General features: G+C 33.2%; 2 protein-coding genes across 2 annotated transcripts; one reads left to right on the top strand and one right to left on the bottom strand.

The window, feature by feature from the left end:
• Window positions 1-854: 854 nt before the first annotated feature.
• Window positions 855-2,716, bottom strand: RYBP (Ring and YY1 Binding Protein). Its single transcript, XM_969645.5, has 2 exons — window positions 2,102-2,716; window positions 855-1,141 (listed from the first exon to the last, which is right to left on the bottom strand). Exon 1 carries the CDS (start codon window positions 2,610-2,612, stop codon window positions 2,172-2,174), a length of 441 nt encoding a protein of 146 aa, XP_974738.1. The 5' UTR covers window positions 2,613-2,716; the 3' UTR covers window positions 855-1,141; window positions 2,102-2,171.
• A 4,714-nt stretch (window positions 2,717-7,430) lies between these two features.
• LOC103313528 (hypothetical protein) lies at window positions 7,431-8,494 on the top strand. The gene is made up of 2 exons (XM_008196992.3): window positions 7,431-7,714; window positions 7,929-8,494. The coding sequence occupies exons 1-2, from the start codon at window positions 7,528-7,530 to the stop codon at window positions 8,390-8,392; spliced, it is 651 nt and encodes a 216-aa protein (XP_008195214.1). The 5' UTR covers window positions 7,431-7,527; the 3' UTR covers window positions 8,393-8,494.
• The last annotated feature ends 9,512 nt before the right edge of the window (window positions 8,495-18,006 follow it).

Below are 18,006 nucleotides of genomic sequence, written 5' to 3'. Positions count from 1 at the left end.
AGCGAATTTGCCACAACTCTGCAGATGTTTAGAATAATTTCTATAACGCTAATTAATTTCCTTCGTCACTCAAAAATGTGTTAAGTTAGTGTGAATAAGTCGCACCTAGATTTAATCTTCTCCAACAATAATAACTAGCTCTTGATATTTTTTTGTATTTGTTAAGAACTTGCGGTAATGCTAATTGAAATCGGCAAGAATCTAATTTTGTAATCTATTAAAAAAGCGATCAAAGAAAAGTTGCATTTCAATTTGAAATTGCGAATTAAAAATTTACTTGAATTAATATTATATCAGTTCCTGGTCGCGTTATTTTTAAAGATAACAATTTCTAACTTACCTGTTGATATAAGCTTTGAGGACGTCTGTCATATTTGATTCTGAATGTTAATTAATTTACCGTAAGTGAAGCGTAATTTGTGATTTCTGGTATCAGTCGTTTCAATTATTTTTGATTAATTCAAGTTGTAACACAATTAATATTCAAAAGGCCAATTAATATCAATATTATTAGTGACAGAACTTATACAATCAGGTAATTTGATGGCGATTACTCAAGTGTATGCATATACTAGATGGAATGAAAACCCTAACCCCTATTAGCTCACCATTATCAATTGTACAACTCTTTGGGTTCACCACTAAATAAATCATTAAATTTTAAAACACATTGAGTACGTGAAATTTTAAATATCTGATAAGTTATTTTTAAGTAAACAATATTAATGCATTATTTAGTACATAATAAATTATGAAAGTAGCACGCGACTGTTTTCAACACAACCAAAAAAAAATATTAATAACGTTGCATTGGCAAGTAGATATCCACTTAAATTAAAAATGAAAGTCACTGAAAAATAGAAAATTTCGAATTTATTCATCACACACCATTTTCCATCAAACAAACATACGGACATCACTCATAAATACATTAACAATGAGCAACAATTTATAATACAAATTAGCTATTTCGAATATTATTACATAATATAAATGCATTTAATGCGGGTATATAAAGTCCTTCACAGTCTTTACTCGATAAAATTTTCTTCGAAACCCGAAAAAGTAAATCGTCTACGTTGAACAACAGCTGGTTGGGGCAGTGACAGCTAGGAATCGAGTACTATCTCCGTTGGCTCCTCTGATGATAGTCAAAAACATACAGGGTGAGTCGTTAAACGCCGATTCTTTCATTCCCTTCTTATAACTTAAGCGCCCAACAATTAGTGGAAGTTGTAAGTAATTCAAAGTTTTCAAACCTCCGGTTTCCGAAAGATTCATCAAACACCATATAGATTCCGTTTCATTCAAGTTAAAAAAAATGTGAATACGGTGTTGTCGGTTTTTTCCTCTTGAACGCGCTTTCATTTTTATTAAAAAAGTCTCAAAACCTTCATTACCGATGTGGAAATAATGCTTTTTTTAATATAAAAAATCAAGATGAAAAAACCTCAAGGAAAAAAAGAACGAATTTATCTCGTGCTTTGGACCCAATTTAGTATTTTTTGAATTCAAATTTCGCGAATAAGTGAGTTTCTGATTGAAAAATGCACTAAAACCTTACACAAATTTGATAATTTTTTGATTCATGATGAAATTCGGCGAAAATTTCTATATTTACAGTAAAAAAGAATTTAGTCACGTGATTACGAATTTAATTGCGGATTAAATTAATGACGCTTTGAAAAAATTCACACAGTACATACAAAGAAATAAAAAGAAGCTACAATAAACGCAAATTTTTTGAGTGATATTTGGTTTTCGTTTCATACTTTATTTTACTTTATTATTTATTATTTTACTGACCATTTATTAATAAGTAATTAAAGCGTCTCTTTGACATTGTGTGCATTCGAAATAATCAAATAATTGCATTTATTTACGAAAAAAAAAACAATCCTTTATGAACTACACAAGATAATGAAACAGAGACAACAATGTTACACTACAAAAAAGAGAAAATAACCTTAACAAATATTTAAAACAATCTCACTTCCGGAGTTGATAATCGCAAATATTTCGTATACAAAGCTTCCACTAGTCGTTTGTTTGCGTTTAAATCATAAGAGGGCAACGAAAGACGGTGCGTTTAATCACTCACCCTGTATATACAATCAAAGTAAAGTCGACGTCAGGCGTCATTGTCCTTCGAGTCACTGACACGCCACCCTTCACCTCGCGTCCATGCTGCTCTCCGAGTGCGATCCATGATCCGAAGAGCTGGAGCTGGAGATCGTCTCCGTGGACTTGCTCTTGGGCTTGTACTCGGTGATGATGACCGTGACGCTGTTGACGGTGACTTCGCGTGTCTGCGCCGTACTTCTGTCCACATTCTTGAGTCTTGGTGGATGGCGCCGTTTCTTCATCGCCTTCTTGTCCTTTTTCTTCTGTTGGCTGGTGGCGGGTAGGAATTGGCTGGCGACCTGCTGGGCCACCAACTGCGGGTTGATACGCGGCTTGCGCGTCGAGGTGCCCTTCCGGACGTCGCACATCAGGCATTTGAACGCCTCCGCTGTGTTCCTGAACGTGCACACGCTGCAGTCCCAGAAGTTCTCCTCGAGCACCTTTGCTTGACGTTTTGCGCGTCGGATTGGGCTTTTCTTGTGGTCCATTGTGGGATAATTCACTTTTTACGAGATTGCTGACAGCCAAAACACACGTCTAACGCCATGATTGACTCGAGTTTGACAGGAGAATGGTGCGCATGTGTGGCAAAGGGTGGCAGCATTGTGGCGCCGAGTTTGATTCGAAGGAATCAGCTGATTTCAATTTACAACTGGAAAACTAAACTCGGAGCGGTTTTGCATTTATTTGCATTTTTTTTAAATGGCTAATTTTAAAAATGTCTCATTATCAAATAAAACCTATCTTATTCGATAGATTTTGATGTGCTCTTTACGATGGAAAAAAGCATTTTTCCTAGCTCTTTTAGTTTGGCGATAATCGGCGTTTGAAAAATGATTTTTTTTTCAAGATATCGCCTTGAAACCTATGTCATTTTTGTAGGGCTTTTTATTCCGATTCTCAGTGATTTTACCGTTTTTCTCTGACTCTGTTTAACAGTTTCGCTTTAATCGGCGGTTAAAAATTTAAAAAAAAAGTGAAAATGGCGACCTTTTTTGCGTTTTTTCTGGAGTTTGTATGACCTAGAGCAACAAACAAAAAAGCAGCTGATAGCGCCTAAAATTATCTATTTTCATCATTTGACAATTTTTCCATTATTACATTTACAAAAATTTACTACGTCATTGCTGTTGTTTAAAAATTAAATCACCAGGTTTTTTTAAATCTAGCTTTGTATTTTATTCTTTCTCAAGTAAATTCTTGCATAACTGTTTTGTATTTTCTCATAATAAAATCATTGGATTTCTTCTGTGTATGCCTATTCGTGTCCTGTCATTGTAAGTTAATTTACTGACGATAACACTTGCTATTTTTACGATTTCCAACAATTTTTCGTTTCTTTTTTTTCAGCTAGGATAGATCTTCTATAACAATTAAAGCTCTCATGGAAATAATACCTAAAACATTAAATTGTTTTGATCATGGTTTAATTAGCATATTTCATATGATATAGAATCAGATAAATGAAATTATATAAATTAGTTCTGTACTACAAATAAATTTAGAATCCGATATGATCACAATAGTACTGCGTCTGAAATGCAGAAATTTCCCTTGAAAAATGCATTTTCTATTGTTGCATTTTATTCAACGTTTGTTATGAACAATCTCCGTACTCCAAATAGGAAAATTGCGCTCGTTACTGCCGCATAAATTATTCGTTCATTAAAATATGTTAATTTTAATTTAACTAACGCTGTAATTAAATTCAAAGGGTTCAGTTGCAGCAACACTATTGCATTTTTTCCGTTCAAGGTAATCGCTCATTATCACGAAATAATTAACAATAAGCGGGTTCACACAGATTTCTACAAAATATAAGGCAATATCCACGTCTTTATAATCCGGCTCATAAAAGGTATTGCCTAATGTACAAGCAGGACAAAACAAGGACTCTTGGATGGTGCATTCATGGCAAAGTTTTGACTGACAGCAACGTAAGAGAGCTTACACGATAGAATAGCGGATCCACGTCTTTGTTGGGTCGATCTAGCCCACATTACGGGATTTTGGACCTTAAGAAATCGACCGAAAAGCACCACATTCCATAATTCACTGTAATGTTCGTTTCCAGAATGATTTTTTCTAATAGAAAACGCAGGTATAAAATATTGGATGTCTTGAGGCAGCTTTGAGAACTGGTCCCAGCGCGACCACCCCCAAAATAGCTCTCATTTTGAGAACTATTTCTAATTTTGTTCAAGTTCAACCGCTGATAAAAAATGGTGTTCAACCAAGTTGCTCTTTATAATTTACAATTACAACGGCTTATGCACTTGCTGTAAATTTGAAAAAGTGTGCAATTTGAGCAACTTGAAGCCTAAAAGAAGTAAAGTTTGGTGTAAATGAACGCCCGTTTCCAGCATCCAACATTCTCGCCTTCCCAGAACCCATGTAAATGTCACAAAATGACAGCCTGTGGGGGAGTTCTTGCTGCACTTCCCAGAATTCAGAATATGAATACAAATTTATTGCCTGCGATGTTCGTGCTGTTGGAAAAAAATGCCTACCTACCGAAGACGGCATTTTTTGATTAAATTGAAGTAATTATATTAAACGGATGTATCTATAACTGTGCATTGGCACGGTAAACATGATATGTAATCCTATTATTATGTACACCCACTTTAAAACGAGATATGTACAATTATGCAATTACGGTATATAAACCTAACTCAAATCTTGTAACACGTGAAACAATACATAAATTTTGAGATATTATCTTGTGCTCATTGACCAGAAATGTAACGTAAAATTTGTAATTACGGCGAATTTATCATCAAGTGGAGTCTGGAGGCTAAACGAGTGCGAACGTTGTCAAAACTGAGGAAAATTACGAATTTGAAACAAATTTTTATGAAACTTTTATTATAGCTTGTTTGTGATTCATTAATTATTTATCACTCTATTATGGTCCCAAAGAATGAATAGATAACTAAAGACAATCATTAAATAATAATTAGTCAAAACATAAAAATGAAAAAAAAATTAAACTCACTCTAGCAAAGTTTTATGGACTTTTATATGCCTTTACCAACTACTCGAGAGTCCATATGATCGATTTTTTTATGTTTGATTTTTCCAATTTCCACAAACCGTTTTGCTTTCAGTCTCATAGTTTCGCCGTAATCGGGGTATAAAAATTGCAAAGTGATTTTTTTACATTTTTGTGACTTTCTCGAATAACTATAAGACCAAAAAAAAACCGGTTTATTCCATTGAATTCTACGGCTCATTTTACGTATTCTACCAGCTTTTCAAATTTTAAAATTTTGAAATTTCTTGCTTAAAGACCTACATGTTTCAAGTAGTTTCTTTTTCGCACAAAACCCGCATATGAACCTATGTATCTACCGTGAAAACATTCAAACATCCAGATAGGTTTACATTTAGACAAATAAAGTTTGTATGATCGTTGTTTGCAGTTATTTTTTGTGGGGGTTACAGTTCTACCTTTATGGGGGTGTTATTTATCGACTTTGAGAGCAACAATTTTAGTCGTTTTAATAAAAGTAGTTATAAAAAAGTCCATGCCGATTTGAATTACAACGAACGCGGCGAGCAGAGATATTGAGCAAACCGGCAAAAAGTCTGAAGACAACGAAGGTTACCGTAGAAAGCTGCTTGGTGCAGGCAGGCAGAATGACGCAACACAACCGACAACCAACGGCGGGGTTTCGGTCCTTGAACAGCACGAAGTCTATGCATTGCGTGCCACTGGCTGACGGTGCCGCTGCCACATCCATACCATGGTTGCCTGCCTGCCTCTTGCTTGCACGACATTCGACACCGATTTTATTATTATCATGAAATTTAAATGATGACAGACAAAAAGGGGCTGCTGGAAACGAGGCGAGGTGGGGAAATGAGCGGTGAAATTGTGGCTAAAACACACTGCACTGAAGGAATAAATAATTTTAGGTCGAAATTCACTTTTTTGTGAAATTGTCTTGTTCAAAATTATTAATTTTTCTTTTTTAATTTCGAAATGACTCACAAAAACTAAAGAAAAATTGGGGCGATATGTTGAAAATTGATCACTCTTGATCAGAATTTATTTAGAGATCCGTTACTATGTGACATTTTCATGAGCTGTGCTGTTACGCAACCACCTAATTAATTTATCAGCTTTGTGCGTTAACATTTCTGGAAAATCGGGAATAGTATTATCAAAACTGTAGTAGCAAGTTTGAAACTGTTTATTTCTATTTTTACACAAATTTCTTCAAACCTTTAATAATATTAATTGCTTATTTTTTTATTCATCAAACACGAAATTATCTCAATCATGCCTTCTACCACTTATACACAAACATTACGTAACAATGTAATAATTTACATACAGAGTTCGGTGATAAGTAATTAGAAATGCTGATAATTATCTATTACTCTGTGTCTGCATTGCAAATCATTAAAACTGTGACTACGGGCTTAATAGCTGTGTTAATCTCGTTCCGATAACGTCAACCTTTCGACTCTTGCTTTAGCTTCGGAATGAGGAAAATTGATTTTTTCAAATTTTTTGTTTCATTATTGATATTATGTGTTTTTCTTATCAAAGTCGTGTCTTATCGCAATCCCTTATATTAGATTTATTAATCTACAATATCGTCTATTATTCATATGTTACAAATAAGCATTTTTTTAACAACCTTTCAATAAAAAAAAAATTGAAACCATTTACAGTAGTAATGTTTAGTGCTGTACGATTTTCGACTGTCATGTTGTTTTCAATTTTACCAAAAATATGTTGCCTTAAAGGAAACAAACAAGACGTTAGTACGTCATAAAAATGTTTGTGATGAAATCCGCACACTTAAAATGTGTCATGTAAACGAAACTTCCTTGAACATGATGAATGTTCGTAAATTGTTAATTTTAAAACATTATGTTATTATACACTTTTTTGTAGTGCGTACCAGAAAGTCAAATGAACAGTTTTTTAGGCTTAGAAATGTTAATACAAAATATACAGGCTGTCTGTTTCTGAAAAATGTTTTAGTTAAAAACGTCTAGTTCTTTTAGTTTTCGCTTGAAAAAATAAAAACGAAAATTACAAATGACAAAAATTTTTTTTTAGATCATTAAGACACCCTGTAGATTCTCTTTTTTTATTAGCTGAATATTTAATCCCAAACCGGTCGATATTTCACTGTATGTGACTAATTATCACACTGCAATTTTCCGCTAAACTTTGCAGCGAAGGTCACGGTTACATTTTATCATCATATTTTCCAAGTCCTCTCGAAAGCTAAAAAACCCAACTGTACTGATCGAAACAGAGAGCAACACAAAATTGTGTAGCGCGAAATTGCAACTGCGCACGCTTCTGACTCATAACCAACAAACAGTTGCTGTGAAAATGTGTTAGAGTTGTATGAACGTATAAATAAATTTCTGAATATGCTACGTCTTCGTAGTACTATCGATTCGGAAAAATTAATCGAAGAAGTACAAAAGCGGCCGGCTTTATACGACGGTAAAGCACCCGGAGACTTCGGCGCTAGAAAAGCGCTGTGGGAGGAAATCGCCGAACAAGTGTTCGACACTGAGTGGACGACGTCCACAGCCAAGGAAAGAGAAGCCCTAGGTGAGGCGCAAACTCAATTTTTTGCGCGCAAACTGAGTTCAAGCTCTTGTTTATTTGTTGTAATTAACAAAACTTCAATAATGATAATTATTATTATTAACATGATGTTAAATAAAATAAATTATTATTGCAAACATTGCTGTACAATTTTTTTCGACTTATCCCGGACCAAAATTGTCGTTTTTGACTGAAAAATGTAAACAATAAATTCCAGTCAAAGAAGTGCAGGCAAAATGGAAAAACTTGCGGGACGGTTACATGCGCGTCCGAAAGCAAGAAATCCAGGACGAAACTACAGGCTATGTAAAATCGCGAAAAAAATACGTTTTCTACGATCAACTCTCATTCCTCGAATCTACGATTAAGACACCACAAAATCCAAATGCGATTTTCCTCCAAGAACGAAACGAAGACAGTCTGGACAACACAAGCCAAGAAATGTGCGACTTTAACAACACAACAGCACGGGACGAACACTTGACGAATATCCTGCAGGAACTGGTCAAAATGCAGAAGGAAGAACAAGCCGATGACAAAATGGGAAACAAGAAATTCCTTCTGTCGCTTTTACCCTTTTTGGAAAGATTACCAGACGATGTTAACTTGGAAGTTCGGCTTCAAATGATGAGCGTTCTGCAGAATTACAGCAATGGGGAAAGTTTTATGAAAGCACAATAATTCACAAAATGCTGTTTTTAATTATTGTAAAATGCTTAATTAACCATCGTTTTTACTGTTAATAACGGCTTTCAGTGTGTTCAAAATAAACGTTTTCATTAATTCCGGTCTCATTATTTCTTTTACGTGTTGATACGGATCTGATTTACAAGGTAGCTGATATTTAAATTTGTTTACCGATCGGTAAATTCATTTAATATCGGTGTTAATTGACAAAAAGATAAGAAATGCAGTGGGTGAGGTAAAAAATCGGACAATCTTTTCCGGCACGTGCCTTTAATATCCGGCGTAATTGACCTTACTTCCTGTAAGGAAAAACATTCAGTTTAGCTAAAAAATTACTCCTTGACAAAAATAAAATCATAAGAACACTGTATTAAATGGGCAATTGCATGCTAATAATTAACCACCACCTCGTTAACAGTTCTCATTTGACATTTATATGCTTACAATGAAAGATCAGAAATTAAGCTCGTTGAGGAAATATTAAGGCAAGTCCTCTGTTTTAATAAATTAGGCATTAAATGCTTTATTGCTGTTTGTAAAAGCATTCGCCTATTATGGTAATTAGGGTTTAAATAATTATAGTTTTTATGAAAGTAGCTTTCAGGTTTTAACCAAAAAGTGTGTAAATCAGTTGCCAGATTTTTTTGCTCAATAAAATAATGTTTGTTAAACGAAATAGGTAAATATATGTATCGTTTTTAATGCGACCTAAAATATACAACCTGCATGAATAATCATATAGTAATTTTTACGACAAAAACATTTTATCAGAGCCTGTTGACAGCCATGATTGATGAAGAAGTATTTTAAACATTCTAGTGGATTAGCACATGATTATTATAAGGCAAATATGGTAATAAAGTGCAGTAATTACTGCAACTCTGTTCAAGAAACCGTTTAAAAAAACAATTTGTCACTGTGAGACCAAATATTTTTCATCTTAACTTTGACAAGTCTAACCGTAAACGCTTTCTGATTTCTGATACTTTAGCAACAGATTTTCAGAAAATTAATTGCTGAAATCATAATTAGATATGTACCATCAAGGAATCTTTTTTCAGCTTGCACTTTAATAATTCCTGAAACCGTGACCTTTGCAGCCCCTTTACCCACCTTGGTGTAAAATTTAAAGGGCTGGCCCCCACCACATCACTCGCCCTTTGGCCTTTTCACGGCCGCCTTATCAGGAGCGACTCACGTGATCATTTTTATTTTCATAAGATATCCTGTATCTGGTGGCCGCGTCTGGCCGACTTCACAATGCAGCAGTGACATGCCTCAATCACCCAAATCAAGCGCTGGAAGTAGGAGAGGAGGTAGTGGAGTTGAGAATTTAGTTGGACGACTGCGACGAGAGTTCGAGCTGCTCGTCCCTTCAAGGCTTGCGTGTGTGTGGGTTCGAGTTTTTTTCTTGTAGCGAAAATATTTTTAAATTTGAATACCCGACGAGAACGAGCTAAATTTTGTTATAAATATGTAACGAATGCTAAATTTTATTAGAAACGACAGACATGTCGGGGAAATTGCACAAAATGTGTGCTTGTTTTTTCGGTTAGGAGCTGTAGAACGTTTAGTTCATTAAATTGAATTCATATTGTTTACATCATTGCCACATTTTCTTAAAATGCCAGTGCAAGATGTGGAATTGGAAATATGGATAAGGAAATGTTGAACGGACAAGTTGTAACAACCATAACTTGAAATTAATTTCGCCATAAATGGGAAAATTGTATTTGCACCGAAAAAGTTAACATGTATCTTATGGCAGTGTAAATTGTGTCATGTTATTAATTTCGCTTAAATATAAACTGATTTCTGTAGCTATTTGTGTAACTAAACAAACTCTATTCTATTATTATTTCTGCGAACCCATGAAGATTTTTGAGCAATTAATATAATCAGACATGCAAAATAAGTAAGAAATTGATTCTAGAGAACTATCTAAAATACTGTATAAAGTAATTTTTGGACAAACAGAAAAAACGTGTCGTTCTCAAGATTTACTTTGATTTGAAAATAATGCAGTATTGAAAATAGTTTCTTTATTATTGCCAAACTGTTTGCTATTCGATCGAAGTTTCGATATTTTTGGATGAAAAAATAAAAATATAACTTTTCCACCTGTCCTATTATTTCATTCATCGGCCCACACAAACCTGCTTCCATTTGTCCACATTTTTAGACAGATATGTCTTACATTTTTGTGTGTAAACGGTGTAAACCCAACATTAGTGTTATTTTTATCCAAAAAACCCGCTGATAAAATATCGGAAACACAAAGTAAAAAGTAAACATTGGTGGAAAGAAGAGGGTTGATAATACCTATCTTTATACCAGTAAACTTCTAACATATTATCAATTATTTCACTATCAACTACACTTTTTAATGTTGGTAAATATTGGTAATCCCGGAAATAGCTGGATTAAATGGGGGATTTACGTTTGATGAATTTTTGAAAAAGATAGCAAAGAAAACGAAATAAATTTTCAATCAGAACGTTTTATTAAACCATACGTAAATTAAAAACTGAAGGTCGACCTCTGATGTAATACTTGTCTTATTCAAGGATTCCCATTTTTCTTTCTCACATTTTACTCACAAATGGATTAAAATACAAAAATTACATTTCAATGAACTGAAAACTGTCCAAAATCCCACTTTAAAATTTCGTTTATCTTTCTACTAATACTCCCAGTTTCCATTAGAACAAATAATCCTCTATCTAAAATTCTTATTTATGAAAAAGGTAAATTCGAAACGTCTAGTCTGTGGATGGCACGCCGACTGTTGCTTGGACTCAGCAAACGGTCCACTGGAATACTTTCAGCCAAAATACGGTGCATCCATGGACAACATTTGTCTGACTGGGTGCTTCTACAGTCGCACAAGTGCGTAAGAAACGTGCCATTCGCCAAAGAATCAACAAGATTTTAAGTGGGCCGCAGCTGCCAGCTATGGCATGCTACAGGCAGAAGAACCCTAGCCAATATATAGTAGTTGGAGTTCGTTCATCGGATGCCAGCACTTTGAGATGGTTCGAAAGATGCTTCAAGTATTTTTAGTTTTCGAAACAAATAAACCATTCTCCATTAAAAAAAAATCTTGCCTCAAACGCATAAAAAAGCGAACTTTTGTTAATTATATTTTGCTCAGTCTACAAACTAATGTTGTTTAACAAACTAAATTTTGACAGTTTTGTCCTACTTTGTTTTGCAGAGAATAAAATTCATAGCTTATCATGTGGTTTAGTTTTTAAATAAGTAAGCTTGACGGAAATGTGAACCTCCCAGATTCAAACTCAACTAAACCTCTAAAATCTAGATTGTTTAAAAATAAAATTGTTGACGTTTTTTCCAAAGCACTCTTAGTAAAAATGTTTTTTTCTCCATTTCCCGAATTAATTTTTTATTCGTTTAAATAATCACCCTATTTGTTTTGGACACAGTTTTTAGCTGTAGATTAGAAGTTCTTAATTTTTGGCATAATGCCGCTTAAATAATCCAAGAAGTGCTAAATTTAGACAAAAAAGGCGTCATACTTGTATGAAATTTAAAATTACACGCACGCGTCCAGCTGGAAAATTTAAATGAAACATTTTTATCGGAAAAACTGTAATCGCTTCGCTCCAAGAAATAGCCAGAGGGCATAATAATATGAACAACATAAAATTCCTATTTATTAATCACACTCGAATTACTTTTTCACTTTATTGTGAGACTAGGTCTTGAGGTACATTTTTAACAAATTGAAATTACATAATCGATAACCTTTCCAATCCATAAATCAATAATTTATGCTACTTTTTACGAAAATTGCTCAAGGTTTGGATTTGGCAAGCGACAAGAATATTGCAATTTTTTTCAGAAAAAACACTTTCAGGAGGAATTTACTGTTGAGCGTGATCGCGACTTGAAGTATGTTTTTTTGAGCAAACAAGATGCCATAAATATTGCTAAGACTATTTTTATTAATAATCATATTCATTATTTGACCTTGCCTTGCGCAGAACTTGTTTTCAATACTTGTGCTATTGTTACGTAAAGTTTTTCCAGGTACCTAAGTATACTTTTTCTATAAATTCAATCTCAATCACCAATCAGTTGTTGTAATCGCAAATCCCTGTCCGATTGATAATATTGTTTGGAGATGGTTATCAGTGTTTTTGTCTTGGTGATCGGTCGTCTTATTTATTTTATTCCAAGTGATAAGAGAAAACGGCAATAAAATAATAAGACCTGAATGCAGCAAGCAGTAGTGGGAAATTGATCCTTGACACGGTTGCCGGCATGCGGAACCGTGTCTTGTTCTTTTTTGCAAAGATTTCGCCTTTGGCAAAGTGATGTTCATCAGAGGCCATTTTGTCGTAAAATATGCAGCTAGCTGTTAAATACTCGTATTTCTGATATTTTCACTACAGTTGAAATGAACCTGTTATCAGGTCTGGAGCCAGCGTGACGCTGTTTATACATTCTTAAAGTACACAAGATAGGATGCGACTCGCCAGATTACAAAATTACATCGGATGGGACGCTTTATCAGTACTCGCTGCTGCTGTTGCTTTCTTGATGTATGTTGCCGTATTTTTAAGACAATCGGAACCGGAATTTCTACCGCAGGGGGACCAACTAAACGAGGAAGGAAACTCGACCGTTTACTCCTACAACTGAAATAACACGACCTATACTCACTAGCCTTATTTTTACACACCCTGTAGACGGCACTCTACAGCAATTATTTTTTCTTTTATCAATTACTTACATTAAATTCCCTACAAAAAAAGGTAACTTCCGACAAAATTCAACGAAATAATTAAGCTTTTGAATAAAAAAATCCCGAAAAAAACTTGTTGGAGCTATTGAAACTGTTAATACAGTGTAAATTTTTGTAAAAAGTACCCCAGAAGTTGTGGAAAAATTTGTTAGGGACAAACTACACAAAAAAATTAGAACAATATTTAGGTTCAACGATTAATTAATCTCTTTGTAGCTCTCCTTGTGCAATAGAAAACTTAATTTCTGTTTATTACATTTCTTTGAAAGCAGATAAATAAAACTATTTTTGAGCCAATTTACTCAATTTCCAGATGGTTTAAGCAAAATGTCGCCGCAAAAACGTGGTTTTTGTCTCAAAAATTTGCTTAAACGAGCAAAAAAGGCAGAAATTTTTACGTTTTTTCTGTTTGATTGAAAACGTGATATTTGATAAATTTTTTGATGTCAAATACTAAAACGCCTTGTATTTGGTCGATTAATTGCCAGTTGCTAAATGGAATAAAATGACTGATTAACTAATTAATTAGAAAATAAGTTTTCTCAACTAGTAAAATTCAAAACAAGTGCTAATTGCTTTTCCTCTCATTACGCAATTACGCGTGTCTTTCACGACAATAGAAATGAAAATTAATAAATCAGCCTAGTTAAAAAAAGCAAAAATTTATGACTCTAGAGATGTAGAAAGTGGCCTAACGTTATTTACCTTTTAATAATTGAGTTTTAAAGATACAAAGGTTCTTTACTTAATACAATATTCAGTACCAATCAATTTTCACTTTCATTTTCCTCGTTTACTTTTTACCTAGTTTACTCTATTTTTTTACTGTACCTACAATAAATTGCTCATGAAATAACGTCCGATTTGTCTAAAATCTCGAATTATCTCCGTACCTACACCTCATTGATTTTTTATTCGATGGCTGGATTTCTACCAGAAAATGAACATTTGCAGCTGTAAAAGTTGTATATCAGCGAATCTCATAAAAGTTTATTGACAATTTGATAAGAAGTGCACTTTAGCAACAGCTCTGCGGTATACTACCGTAAAATTTTCTTGAAGGAACACGGTTTGGAAGGAATAAAAAATTGACAGATTTTTTAATTTTCTTATAAAAGATTTTGAAAATAATAATTCAGATGACGTTGTAAATGACTGATAACAAACTTTTCTCATCCCGGATATACTGTGCTAAGAAGATAAAATATTTAATTAAATTGTTTGTTGGTAACAAGGTGTCTACAAAAAATAGTGATAAAAGTTGTTTTCGTTTAAATTGAAGAGAACAAAGAATGTAAAGAATTAACAAAATTGGAGAATATATACTAGAAGATACATATAACTTCTGATAGGAAATTAATTGAAAGTACGATATTTAATTATCTAACGACTTAAGTTATAGTAATTATTAATTATAAAACAAGTAATAAATTAAGTTCTTATTTATTTTATTTTCATTTCACCGAATAATAATGCAACTTAATAACAAATCGCGCTCAGTACCAATGAAAGATAAAAACATTAGTAAGTTCACGTTAGCGTGAAAGGAATGGTTTTCAGTTATTTTGAAATTTATGGCGTTGGCCCATTTCTCATTAAATATAATTATTAAGACCACATAGTCTCAAAATTTTCAAATACAAAATAACACATCTATTTTTAATTCGATCGTTGAGCTGCCATGGCGCCCGAAATAACTAAATTTAAAAAACAAGAACTAAAAAAAGTCTTAATATCTCTAAAATGACCGATTAAATGGCAGTTTGCCGCATACGATTTACTCGACCGTGGTATTGTGTTAATAAATCGAGGGAAAAATGGTAAATGAATAGGGAATTATCCCATTGTTTACGTTCGATTGAAATTCTACGTTCATTCCTGCACTCGAAACCGCCGGATTATTATTGTCTGACGTAAAAGTCGGCAGTTTCTTGATGTCTTGACATTCAGTAAACGATAATTTCCACACGAGCTCGTTTTTCGGCTCAGTTTACGAAAATTGCTTCAACTAAATTTTTACAGGGTGATGAAACAATATCAAAAAAATTACTACGTCCTGACCTGACCGGACCATTTTTTTTTTTGTAAAAAAGAATCACAAAGGGAAAAAAGTTTGTGTGTATTATTCCGGGCTATCTCCTTTAGTGTGCGAGCGTCAACATCCGGTGAACGGCTGCGGCTAGGCCTAGACTGAAATTTCAAAAGCAACTTGTCAAGTGTCAGAGAGTGGAAAGAGACAAATAATATGTGAGAGAGAGGGAAATGATCAGAGAGGCAAAATTCAGGTAACTTGTCGAAGGCAGGTAGAAAACCGAACGAGATACAAAGAACCGATGCCATGGATATTTTATACTTTGAGATTCTTTTAATTAATATCTTCACAACGGCATTTTTAGGTTTTGTGAGTGTGGTGGTTGGTATTAGGGAAAGTACACGTTATGTTATTTTTCAACAAATGGAGCGGGTTTTAGCGAGATAAAGCGATAATATCGGATTCGATAAAATTCAATTTTTACAACCTCAATAAGCAGCAAATTCGAAAAGAAAATTGCAATTAGCTCGAATAAAGACCAGCAAGTGGGGATTTTAGTTTGAATGTTGCTGCAACTAGATTAACTATAAAATGAGCGGAAAGTGAGATTATAAAGTCCACGAAAACCAATGAAATTCGATCATTTCTTACCAAAAAAGTTTTTATTTCATTATTAAACACTTGTAGGAAATATATAATGAATTCATACAAAAATGTACTTACGTCAGCAAAAAAAGTTATACAACATTACAACACAATGAAAACCACATTTTTTAAATACCATTCACTTTTCAAAGTTTTAGAAAACACAATCTGTGCCCACTTGAGATCTACAAAATTGTTTTAAAATGATACAAATGACTCGAATCGCCGAAATTTTATAGTACTCGTAATTTTTTACATTTACACAACGTTTAGTTGTTATTAAATAAATAAGGAATTATAGTTTTATTTTTAATCAAATTGTTAGTCGCTTTCTGTAAAGCGGCAGTAAGTTTTTTATAATAACAATAAATTGACAGCAATTAAACTTACGAATATTTCGCAACTGCTGTATACTATCCATAAATATTTCATATTAAATGCATACAAACCTTCCTTTACTGATACAAAAAAATGCAAAACGGATTTTCCGAAATTAATTTAAATTTCTTAAGAGTTGGCCAACTGACAATAATGTATAGTCTAGCGGATTTGTGAATAAATATTATTGTAAAATATTGAAATATTGTGAAGCAACAATAAGTGAAATGCCTAGTGATAACTGATAATACATCCCTATTGATAAAATATTAGTAATCACTGATAATCTGAAAATAAAGCGTTTAAAAATACACAAATACTTACCTTTCATATTATTCGTAGCTGTAAAGCAGATGAAAATCAGATCGATTTCATGTTTCAGAGACCATAAATATTTGTCCTGGTTGTTGTCCCAATTTTGAATGTTTATAAAAGATTAGCGACCACAATTTACGTTTGTAGCGCACATATCCTACTTTTTTTATCAAAATTTAAAAATTAATTTTAGCAGTCTTTTCGTTCGATTTTTATTAAATGAAATCAAATCTATCATGAAATGCTCTTGCCTCCTGTTGTTTATTTTGGCTCGAATTTTACGGAATAATACATATTAACACACTAACTTTAGTTTTGTCGGGCAAAATTATTATTAAGTTTTGAGTTACCTGCTATTTTGCAATGCTAGTTATCTACAAGTATTAATTTCAGTTCGTTCCATTAAAAAAGCGAGAAGGATAAATTTTAATCGACTTTGGTAACAAGTTGTTTTCAAATGACAATTATGTTTTTACTTACAATTCTATTACCAACTTACCGTGTGATTCTGCTCGATTCAAGAAATTTTGTTTGCGTTTGTTAATATGAACCAGTTGCTACATCCCGGGAAATGTTATGATTATGGCACTGGATTTGCTTCATTTAATCCGAGATGAGTCAGAGAGCAGTGGTAGAAAGTTGACAAAAATGTTAGGTAAATCTATTAATGCTTTTATGATTTTTTATGTAAAAATTATCACTAACTGCTAAAACGGTATTAAATAATGATTCATGTAATTGTTTAAATATTAAAAATAACAACAACAGGTTTTGTTATTCACTCCAAGCGTCAACATCTAAAATATAAACGAATACATTAATATGTAACAAAACTTGACAAAATTGAAGCTATTGCTATTTGCTTTGTAAATTATTTAAAAAATATTTGTACAGAAAAACAAAACGACATTTTAAACAAGGTTTGTTTTTATGGCTTCTTTACCATTTCGTTGCATGCCACTGTTGAATTTTATTCATTTTCATGCGTTTGTAACAAAGGTTGAGCCAAATTTGGTGTGTGTGACAAAGTCTTACCACAAACATGTGCGGTTATGATGTCATTAAGTGTACGTATGACGTTAATAATTGCAACAGTGAGTAATTAGACGTGTCACAAAGGCCAAAAAATCGATCGTCTTATTTGACAAAAACCTTATTGATTGCTACGTCCTGATACGTTTATTATTTCGGTTGAAAAAATTAGAAAAACAATTTAATTTAAATAATTTTAACATTTGAATACAAATTTCGGTCGTTGATACCGTAACTTTGTCCACTTCAAGCTTAAAATAATGGCTTAACTTAAGTAAAAATTCCGGCAAAACGTTTCCTTATCATTAGATATTCCATCAGAGAGACGAATAATAATAAACCTGGTCTGTAGTGAATTTAATTGCTTTTTATCAAATCCATACAGTAACGACTACCGTTAAGTAAGCAATGCATCAGACCCAATTAATTTTAATT

This window comes from Tribolium castaneum, chromosome 3 (genome assembly GCF_031307605.1).
Source record: "Tribolium castaneum strain GA2 chromosome 3, icTriCast1.1, whole genome shotgun sequence".
Lineage (NCBI taxonomy): Eukaryota > Metazoa > Arthropoda > Insecta > Coleoptera > Tenebrionidae > Tribolium > Tribolium castaneum.
Note: the sequence above shows the minus strand (reverse complement) of the source record. Positions and strands in the feature narration are given on the sequence as shown.